Consider the following 11,389-nt stretch of genomic DNA (forward strand, 5'->3'; position numbering starts at 1 on the left):
GGTCACAAGCTATTGGAGACACAGTTGCTGATCCTCATGGTGTTGGGCTCCAAATCCCATAACAGTTGCTGTTGTTTGGCCCCCAGCACCTGTACCAGTTGTTGTTGTTGCTGGAATTATGACACCTGCTGCCCACATTCTCCGCCAAGCAGGTACCTCCCCCTCTGGGTCAGTGGGAGGCCACTCTGCCTCACTACATAGACATGTTACTTTGCAGATGGATCATTGCCCTTACTTTCAATATTTGGACTGAAACATGGAATTCCTTCATTAGCTACTGCTCGCATGCAATGATGGGCATTGCTACTTTTGGCTCATTCCTATACTATTCAGTTCCATGAAGGGACTCAGCATGGCAATGCTGATAGGCTATCATACAAGCCATACCCAAACTCATTTACCCAAAGAAACTTCAGATGAAATGTTCTATCTCAGCTTGATGGATAGGTCACCTATTACTAGCACAGGAATCAACAAAGAAACTGCTGAGGATGATGTGCTTTCTCTTGTGAGGGAATGGTACTACAAGGTATAGGGTTGGATTATAAAAATCCCCAGTTTACACAATTCATGTCATGTCAACGTGAATTATCTGTGAATTACAGTTGCATCTTATGGGAAATGTGAATGATCATTCCAAAATCAGTTCAGTCTCAGGTTTGGCAGCTCTTCACAAAGCCCATCTTGGAATCATACAGATGAAGTTCATAGCCTGGAGTCATGTCAGTTAGCAGGTATTGACAAAGGTATTGGGTATGTGCCAGCAAATTCAACATGATCCTGGCTAGGTTGTTCAAACACCTTGGTTGTGGACTCAGACACACTGGACACTTAATCACGTGGAGTTTGCAAGATTTTTAGAAGGTTACATGTTTTTGGTCATAGTCAATGCCATTTGAAATGACCAGTAGTTTTCAGCATGACTCCTACTACTGCTGCTAAGATCATTGGACATCTTTGCACCTTGTTCAGATAATTTGGTTTACTGTTACAGTTATTGAGTGAAAATGGACCTCAATTCTGTTCTGCAGAATTTCAGAGGTTCCTAGCTTCAAATGGAATACAGCACATATGCTCTGCTCCATATTATCCGGCTTCAAACTCTTTGTACAGACACTTAATCAACCCTTAAAAGCTAACAAGTCTATTTTGAGTCAGAGACTGGAAAATTCCTTGCTCATCTACAGGCACACACTACATGCTACTACCCAGGAGTCAACTGAAACTCTTTTCTTGAAACAATCTTTGCGTACCTATTGGGACCTGCTACATCCTGATCTTGCCGCACTTGTAGCCAAATCCCAATCTATGCAAACTGATTGATTATGTGAGACTCATCATCATTCTTTTCAAGTTCGAGACTTAATGTGGAGGCTACAGTTGTGGAGAGAAATGGGTGCCCGGAGAATTTGTAAAATGCACAGGACTTGTATTGTTTTTGGTAAAACTAGCCAATGGTATTTTATGGAGATCACATATGGACCAGTTGCAGCCTCAACAAGTACCGGAGTCCGGGGATGTCCCAATAAGACTTTCTGTTCCTTGATTGAATCTCCTTCCATTACAACTCCTAGTTTTGATGACTTGTTAAGAAAAACTTTGGTACCAGATCCAGGTGATTCCATACCAGATCCAGTTGATTCCTTGCCACTGACTGTTCCTGTAGTTCAAGACACTGCCACACCACGATCACAAGAGAATACAATAACGAGCTCCACTCAGCTCCACTCTGCTAGCTGCTCCACCAGCCGCTTAGCAATATAGCTTCAGGCTCCCCCACTAGTTAACACAGCCTCAGTGATCTCAGCTCTTAATAACTTTAGCTCTTTTGTGATTTCAGCTCTTAGCAATTTCAGCTCATAGTAGGGGAGCCCCAGCACTAGTGCACCATTGGCCCAAAGTGAATTCAGCTCAGCAGCCTGTAACTAGACTCCTAATAGAATCAAAGTTAGCTCTGACATTCAACAGTGGAGAGAGGAGGTAGTGCAATTGGTGTTTCAACCCCTCAAAGAGGGCCCATACCACCAGGTACAAATACTTGCCCCCATCCTCTCTCTCTCTTCACTGGGTTTTGTAACCCATGTCCCTTGTCAAGCAAGTGCTACTTAGGTAATGGTGAAGGACTCACTCAGTCCTTCTGTCATACAACAGTTCCACTGGCCTTGATTCACAGAATCAGGGTAACAAAACTTTATTCTTCCTGCCCCAATAACAGAGAAAACTGGGGATCCCACACCAGCCAAAGTAACCACTTTGAGTTGCTGTTTCATGCCAGGCGAGTGGGTGTGCCTATGCAAACAAGATCAGCCCCTGGAGGTCTTTTCCACACTCGCCATAATTCACCACCAGATGTCAGGGTAGAGCTCATCCTGACTCTGCTTACAAGTGAATGATACAATCTGAAGCTGGTATTGCGTCATACATGATATGAATTGCATCATGTTATTCCTAGAAGTCATGGATGATGCAATCATAACGAAGCTTACATCACTCTGCTGAACAAATTGCCCTATATCTGCTCTAGAAATCAAACAGTGTCATGCTCTCTTATTTGTCAGTGTTTGATTTTGCAAAGGGACACATTTCTGTTTAGCCAAAGTGAGCAGAGATGCCTCGTACTTGTGTGAATAGTGCAGATAACTTCTGCTATGTTTGTAGTGAAGTGACATTTGCATCACAAAAGCGCAGTATAACCACTATGGTTAAGAAAGCCTATCACCTTTATTTTGGCTGCAAAATTGGAGATCAGGACAAGAGGTGGGCCCCACACATATGCTGCAACTAGGGTGACCAGATAGCAAGTGTGAAAAATCGGTAATTGGTACCTATATAAGAAAAAGCCCCAAATATCTGGACTGTCCCTATAAAATCGGGACATCTGGTCACCCTAGCTGCAACACTTGTGCAACAAATCTTCGCCAGTGGTTGAACAGGAAAAGGAAATCTATGCCTTTTGCAGTGCCAATGATTTGGAGAGAGCCAACAGATCATACCAGCAATTGTTACTTCTGCATGGTGCCTCCAGTTGGGAAAGGTGTGTCAAAGAAGAAAAAGTGGACTGTGCATTATCCAAACATTCCATCAGCTATACGCCCAGTACCCCACGGAGAAGGACTGCCGGTTCCTGATGCACCAGAATCATTCTCACTTGAGTCAGACGAGGAAGAGGAAGAGGATGAAACTTCTGGTCCTGAACCCTCAATGTTACAGGACCCACATTTTCTCCCATCCTCCTCCTCTGAACCACACCTCATAACACAAGGTGAACTGAATGAACTTGTCAGGGATTTGGAACTACCCAAGAGTAAGGCAGAGCTGTTGGGCTCCAGACTACAGCAGTGGAATCTCCTGGCAGGTGATGTTAGGGTTTCCACGTTCCGTGACCGTCAAAAGGATCTTGTCCCATTCTTCTTCGTGGAAGGTGATCTTGTAGCCTGCAACAACATCGATGGTGTGATGGCAGCCCTCAACATCGTTCACGATCCAGATGAGTGGAGACTGTTCGTTGATTCATCGAAGACGAGTCTTAAAGCTGTTTTACTGCATAATGGCAATGTTTTGCCATCAGTTCCAGTTGGTCATGCAGTCCATATGAAGGAAACCTATGACAACATGAAACAACTTTTGAGGTGCATAAACTATGACCAACATCAGTGGCAGCTTTGTGGTGATTTGAAGGTTGTTGCTCTCTTGCTTGGTCTGCAGACTGGATACACAAAGTACTGCTGTTTTCTCTGCGAATGGGATAGTTGTGCAAGAGATTCCCACTACATCAAGAAAGATTGGCCACTCCGACAGTCATTGGAGCCTGGGAGGAAAAGTGTTCAGCATCCACCACTTGTTGAATCAAGGAAGATTTTGTTACCACCCTTACACATCAAGCTGGGTCTGATGAAGAACTTTGTCAAGGCCATTGACAAAACACAAGCAGTTTTCAGTACCTCCGTGGAAAATTTCCAAGGTTAAGTGAAGCTAAGATAAAGGAAGGTGTCTTTGTTGGTCCTCAGATTCGTGAACTTCTTCGAGATGATGAATTTGACCATGCACTGCGTGGCAAGGAAAAGACGGCATGGAAAGCCTTCCAGTTAGTGGCAATAAATTTTCTCGGAAACAACAAGGCAGACAACTACAGGTTGTTGGTGGAAAACCTCCTCGAGGCATACAAAAGCCTTGGTTGCAACATGTCACTAAAGATACATTTTTTGCACTCTCATCTAGATTTTTTTCCACCGAACTGCGGACCAGTGAGCGACGAGCACGGCGACCAGGACATTGCAACAATGGAGAAACGCTATCAGGGCAAATGGAGCCCATCAATGCTTGCAGACTATTGCTGGACAATGACAAGAGATGCTCCATTTAATGAATACAAGAGACAAGCCAAGAAGCGCCGAGTAGACACTGAATAGGACTAAACTATGTACATAATAGTTTTTTGCCTTTTGTTTCATAATACATTTTATTTATATAACCCTTTGCTGATTTTTAAAGTGTTACATAAACAGGACAGGTGAAATATTATCATGTAAAGCAACCATAAACACATGAAAAGACCTAGGTTTACAATTTATGATTAAAACTCTACTATCTACACAATATACATAGACATAAAATGTAAAAACTTAAATATCTTAGAAACAGTAGCCAATCAGTTGTTTTAATTGTCATATTTGAATTCAGCACATCAAAATACATAATAAATAGCACATTTGATCTCTGAAGCAGACGACATCTCAAAAATTGTAGACCAGTGTAATTGATAATGTATATGTGTTCGGAAAGTTTTTTAAAGCAGGGTGGACAAATGTGATGAACTGTTCCTTTAAATATTTGAGCACTCCACCCTTTCCAGTGCAAAGCCTCGCTTTCATGTTAGTTTCAATTTTGCAGCTGAACAATAAAGCCACCACAGCAGAAGCTGTCTATCTGTCAGCTCCCTGTGTCTATCTATTGCCTTCTCTACTAGTCCAAACATAACACTTCTCTATGTTCCTTCTCCCATTATAGAATAATAGAATATTAGGGTTGGAAGAGACCTCAGGAGGTCATCTAGTCCAATCCCCTGCTCAAAGCAGGACCAACACCAACTAAGTCATCCCAGCCAGGGCTTTGTCAAGCCGGGCCTTAAAAACCTCTAAGGATGGAGATTCCACCACCACCCTAGATAAACCATTCCAATGCTTCACCACCCTCCTAGTGAAATAGTATTTCCAAATATCGAACCTAGACCTCCCCCACTGCAACTTGAGACCATTGCTTCTTGTTCTGTCATCTCCCATCACTGAGAACAGCCTAGCTCCATCCTCTTTGGAATACCCCTTCAAGTGGCTGAAGGCTGCTATCAAATCCCCTCTCGCTCTTCTCTTCTGCAGACTAAATAACCCCAGTTCCCTCAGCCTCTCCTCGTAAGTCATATGCCCCAGCCCCCTAATCATTTTTGTTGCCCTCTGCTGGACTTTTTCCAATTTGTCCATATCCCTTCTGTAGTGGGGGGACCAAAACTGGACATAGTACTCCAGGTGTGGCCTCACCAGTGCCGAATAGAAGGGAATAATCACTTTTCTCAATCTGCTAGCAATGCTCCTACTAATACAGCCCAATATGCCGTTGGCCTTCTTGGCAACAAGGGCACACGGCTGACTCATATCCAGCTTCTCGTCCACTATAATCCCCAGGTCCTTTTCTGCAGAACTGCTGCTTAGCCAGTCAGTCCCCAGCTTGTAGCAGTGCATTGCCTCAGCTCTCAGGTGATCCTTGTTTGGGGGAAGTCACTCACCTCAGGACCAAAGCTACTTATGTCCCACACTGACTGGATCCCCCTCCTTTGCCTGCTCCCCACAGGCTCCAATTCCCCTCCATTTGGTCCCTCCTCAAACAACTTAATGGATCTCCACAAGCCACACACAAATCCTGCCTAGGCTGGGGAAAGCTGCACTGGGACATGCCTGTCTCCCTGGGAGACATCCATGTAATGCAGAATCCATGGTGCCACCTTCCTGATGTTGCAAAGGTGCCAACAAGCCCCAAATCCAATGTCTGAGCCAACCCCTCGGGCCTCACCCATACACTGAAGAGGGAAGGGCACAAGACCCGGTTTCCCTCACTCAGGTGCCCTAAGGTGGCTGTGGTCACCTGGCACTGGATGCCCAGCCTGGCACAGAGATGGACATGGCTGGCTCCACTCTTCACTACCTGTCTGGCAGGGGGCGGGGGAGGCAGACGGACCCCTCACTGCTCAGTTTGGCAGCACCTGGATCCACTTCCCTTAAGCCATGTGAGTTCCCACTCAGCCCCCAGCAGCTGGCTCTGGGGAGAAACACAATGGGGCCTTTAAGGGGTTTCTTCACCAAGAGCAGCAATGATTCTTACCTTGTAATCCTGGGCAGCCTCCTCTATGGGGACCACAGCATGAGTGCGGTGAGCCCGGGACTCCCTGCAAATCACACAGATGGCTTCTCCGTCCTCCTCACAGAAGAGTTGGAGCTTCTCCTCATGTCTCTCACAAAGATTCTCCTTCTGCGCATTCTCTGGCTTTAACCCCAGTTTTTTTATGTTCTCTACAATATCAGCCAGCTGCCTGTTGGACCGGAGTTTCCCTTTCTGGAGTGGCTCTCGGCACTGGGGACAGAGGATCATTGTGCCTGATTCAGACTCCCTGTGCTCACTGTACTGGGTGATGCAGGCTCGGCAGAAGTTGTGCCCACAGTCTATGGTCACCGGCTCTGTCAGATACTCCAGGCAGATGGAACAAGTGGCTTCTTCTAACATTTGCTCTATGGGAGCTGCTGAGGCCATGGCTGCTGAGGTATGGTTGATGGCCGGTCCCCTTGCTGCTTGGATCAGCTCTTCACATGCACAGAATGAGGTGAGGGAATGGGGGTGAAGGTGGGGGGAGTGTCACAGAGTAGGTGAGAAAGTGAAATGGGGTGAGATGGAGAGAACAGATGAGAAAAGTTTATTGACCTTCTGTAGGTTATTGGAGCTGTAATAAAAATCACATTGGTAGATCCAATGGGTTTTAGAGCACTTTGTGACAATCAGCTCTTTATTGCTCAGGGAGAGCTATATCTGAGCAATGCCTTCACCAAATGACCACAACTTGCACCACTAACTCTACCCCTGGCCCTAATATGACACAGCAATATTTAAAGGATACACATGGATTTTAGAGAACTTTGAAATATCGGCTCTTAAAGAAAAAGCTCTGCCCTTCAGACAAAGTTTCCAACAGAAGCCCATTTCCTGAGGCAGACAGGGTAATAGTGCACAGCAGACAGGCAACTTCAGTACTTCGCTAAGGAAAGGACTCCAAGTTAAAGCCTCTAGGTAATTGCTCTTCTCTGATTCCTGCAGCATGTTGCCTTGAGCTACCCAGTGACTAACACCAGCTGTGCTTCTGCACACTCTCCTGTGACAGAGCAGCAGCCCTGCTGCACATGTCTCTGCAGCACCAACACCCAGGCTTGAGACAGTTACTAACAGGAGCTAACGTTAACAATTATTAACTTTTACAGTATTGCTTCCCCAAAGGGGCACTGGGTGCCAGGCATTAGCTGAGATCAATCCTCAGCAGGTGGTATCAATTTGGGTAGAATCAGAGCAGTAGACTGAGCCCCAAGTTTGTGCAAAAATATTATAACCAGAAAATAGAACAAGGAGTACTTGTGGCACCTTAGAAACTAACACATTTATTTGGACATAAGCTTTCATGGGCTAAAATCCACTTCATCAGATGCATGCAGTGAAAAATACAATAGGAAGATATATATACACAGAGAACATGAAAAAATGGAGGTTGCCATACCAACTCTAATGAGACTAATCAATTAAGATGGGCTATTATCAGCAGGAGAAAAAAAAAGTTTTGTAGTGAGAATCAAGATGGCCTATTTCAAACAGTTGACAAGAAGGTGTGGGTAACAGTAGGGGGAAAATTAGCATGGGGAAATAGTTTTTACTTTGTGTAATGACCCATCCACTCCCAGTCTTTATTCAAGCCTAATTTAATGATGTCCACAGCATCAGAGACTCGTTCTTCTGCACATCTACCAATGTGAGATATGCCATTATGTGCCAGCAATGCCCCTCTGCCATGTACATTGCCAAACCAGACAGTCTCTACACAAAAGAATAAATGGACACAAATCAGATGTCAAGAACTATAACATTCAAAAACCAGGCAGAGAACACTTCAACCTCCCCGGACACTCAATTATAGACCTAAAAGTCGCAATTCTTCAACAAAAAGACTTCAAAAACAGACTCCAACGAGAAACTGCAGAACTGGAATTAATTTGCAAACTGGACACCATTAAATTAGGCTTGAATAAAGAATTTCCCCATGCTAATTTTTCTCCTATTGTTACTCACACTTTGTCAAGTGTTTGAAATGAGCCATCCTGATTCTCACTACAAACGTTTTTTTTCTCCTGCTGATAATAGCTCACCTTAATTGATTAGTCTCGTTAGAGTTGGTATGGCAACTCTTTTTCATGTTCTCTGTGTATATATATATATCTATATCTTCCTACTGTATTTTCCACTGCATGCATCTGATGAAGTGGGTTTTAGCCCATGAAAGCTTATGTCCAAATAAATTTGTTAGTCTCTAAGGTGCCACAAGTACTCCTCGTTCTTTTTGCTTATACAGACTAACACAGCTAAAACTCTGAAACCTATAACCAGAAAATGTTACTGTCACTTGTTTGAGGGGATGGGGTCCTGCCCCCTGGGAAGCCCTTACTCAGATAACTTTACATTTGAACCATAAACACTAGCCTAGACCTGCAGAAGGCACAGCAGTTTTCAAGACAACTCACAGCAGCATTTAGATTATATAGCACTTAAAAGACCAGCTGTTAAACATAAGCTTGTCTCAATCTTATCGGTAGGGTGCTGTCACCCAGTGGAGTAAACCAGAAACAGAAGATTAGATACTGGGTGGAGTCAGCAAGATTGTCAGCACCAAGGAAGGGATTCTTAAACTGAAGCCACACCACCGACCCCAGTCCCTGCCCTCCTCTGGGAGCCATTGGCAGCCTCCTTCCATACTGGATTGCCCTGGCCATGGATCCAAGCACAGATTTTGGAGCAGAGGCCCCCCGCACCTCCTAGCAGGGATGGTTCATTTCATGATTTTGGGGAGATGCTGAGACAGGGGCACCGGACAGGGGGGAGAGGGTAGAGAGGAGCAAGCAGGGGGCCGGGTCTTGGGGGAAGAGGCAGCATGGTGGCAGGGCCTCAGGAGAAGGGATGATGCAGGGGGGAATGGGCATTGGGGGGGCAGAGCCACATTTGGGTGCTGAGGGTCCCCCACTTTTAGGGAGCTTCCATCAGTCCAGGACAAGAACCTGCAGTTCACCTTGGTTTCAATGGGAGCTGAGGCCTCTCAGCACGTCTGAGGTGCTGGGACAGAAAAGGGGGTTGTGAACTCCTGCCCCACATCTGAAGACTCAGACTGGTCAATCTGAATCCACTCAGCTTTACTCACAATGGCCCAGATTTCTAAACGTGTTTAGGCCAGTCCCAGGAAAACAAACTTCCACAAAAATTTATAATTGTTCTGGGTATCACTTATCCCTAGCCTGACCCCAATAGGGTTCTGCTGAACCCAGTGCCATTTGAGAGCATCTGTCTCCTTGGGCTAGCACTAACCCCAACCCCACTCTTTGACTGCATGGGGCTGCATCACCCTTCACTCGCTCCTGGGAATGAGGGAGAGAATATTGGACTGCCACCTCTGCAATCTGGGGAATCAGCCCCAGTGACTCCAGTAGGTAACTCCTGATTTACACAAGTCCTGTGTGTTTTCCTGTCCCTGCCCCCTGACGTGTGTCTATCACTCTCTATTTGCCATGGTGTCTAGGCTTTGCTGTTCCTGCTCCTGGTGTTTCAGGCTCAGACAGATCCCTGCACGACCTTTCTGAGCCAGAGCCCCCAGGAAAGTGACTGCACAAACGGCCCCTCCTCACCCCACCTCTGCTTCCGGGGGTCTACAAGTCCCAGAGTTGCTGCCCTCCCTGACCTCCACAGGCTCTGCTCCCAGTCCCAAGTACCTGCAGGAGCAGAGCCAGCTCTGGGAGAGTGAATGCCCTGGGACCGGGCCAGGGATGGAGTCTCCCAGTCCAAAGGGAGAGGAGAGGGGGAAGGAGGGAGAAGGAGAGATGGAGACTTAAAAGGGCAGCAGGGAAATGAAGTGGGGAGGGAGGTTCCCAGCTCCCAGGTCTGCCTGGATCCATGGGCGATGTGTTGGGGAACGGGAGGGGAGGTATCAAGTCCCTCTGTGCAGATGCCCCAGGGCCCAAATGAAGAGATAGCAGGAGTGGGGCCAGTCAGTCCTTACCGTCTGTCTCTGGACTCAATGTCTCCTCAGCTCTGTCTGTCCCTGGGAGCTGCCAGGCCCCCTGTGCTTCCGTCAAGCTCAGTGCCACTCTGGAGTGAGCAGCCCTGTGTCCTCTCCACCCACAGGCACCACCTACCAGTAGGCCTGGGGAGAGAACCGCCCCCAACCACAACAGCCCATTCCAATCAGGGTGTGTCCTCTTCCCCCCCCCCCCCCCCGCTCTGCATGGGGCAGCTGCTGTGCAGACTTCTCAGATGACACAGGCCAATTGGCAGCTTCCTCATGTTTGCTTGGCCTGATTCTCCTGCTTGCCCCCGTGTGAACCAGGAATGACAGGTTTAAATTTCACTTCCTTGTTCCCATAAAAGTGCTGCCCTAACAGCAACCGGGCATTTCCCTTCTGCCAACTGCCTCCTGCTGCGGGATGAATTGGGAATAGTCATTGTGACAAGGAGCCATGGGCCATCCTCATGTCAGCCAGTTCCTGCAGCTTGGCCTCTCCTCAGCTCCAGCCAGTCGCTCCATCTGCTGTCAGCGAGGACGCTGTGGAGGGAGCAGCGGTGCAAGTGAGCATTGCATCTCTCACTCTCACATATACACACACCCACACCACCCACACCTGGCTATCCCCACGTACACCTCCTGTGTCTGTCTAGCTACAGACTCTAGTGTCCATCACCACAGTATCTCGACTGCAAAGTGACAAAGCAACCGCCCAGTCTGAGGATCAGGATTCTTCCCTTGTCCCATCATATGTTCAGAAGTGTGAGCACTAATCTCCCCCTCCCTCTGCCTCCCCTCTAAGGCCATTGTTGGGTGGGGTTGTCCAGAGCTGGGCACCTGCCACTGAGAAGACCCCTTCCCCAATTCAGTGGGTCCAACTGCTGCAGCAGATCAGGTGCATGGGAGGGAGAGGGTTCTGGGAACTGGAGCCTGGTTATTCAGGGTTGTGGATCCAGGCCTTGCAGTGGGGTCAGTGGGAGTGGAGGCAGGCAGTGGATATGGCAGGGCGATGGGGTCTCATCCCCAATGTTAGGTAGAAGATGG

The 11,389-nt window shown here is 47.1% G+C and overlaps 1 protein-coding gene across 1 annotated transcript in view; it reads right to left on the minus strand.

Annotated features, from left to right (window-relative positions):
* Window positions 1-10,420, minus strand: part of LOC117887174 (E3 ubiquitin-protein ligase TRIM39-like) — a 32,662-nt gene extending 22,242 nt beyond the window's left edge. The window contains exons 1-2 of the mRNA XM_034789504.1: window positions 10,343-10,420; window positions 6,370-6,845 (exon numbers count right to left, since the gene is read on the minus strand). Coding sequence (XP_034645395.1) covers window positions 6,370-6,795 — 426 coding nt within the window. The 5' untranslated portion in view covers window positions 6,796-6,845; window positions 10,343-10,420. The remainder of the gene's footprint in view (window positions 1-6,369; window positions 6,846-10,342) is intronic.
* Window positions 10,421-11,389: the final 969 nt, after the last annotated feature.

The sequence above is a fragment of the Trachemys scripta genome, chromosome 14 (assembly GCF_013100865.1).
Source record: "Trachemys scripta elegans isolate TJP31775 chromosome 14, CAS_Tse_1.0, whole genome shotgun sequence".
Classification (NCBI taxonomy): domain Eukaryota; kingdom Metazoa; phylum Chordata; order Testudines; family Emydidae; genus Trachemys; species Trachemys scripta.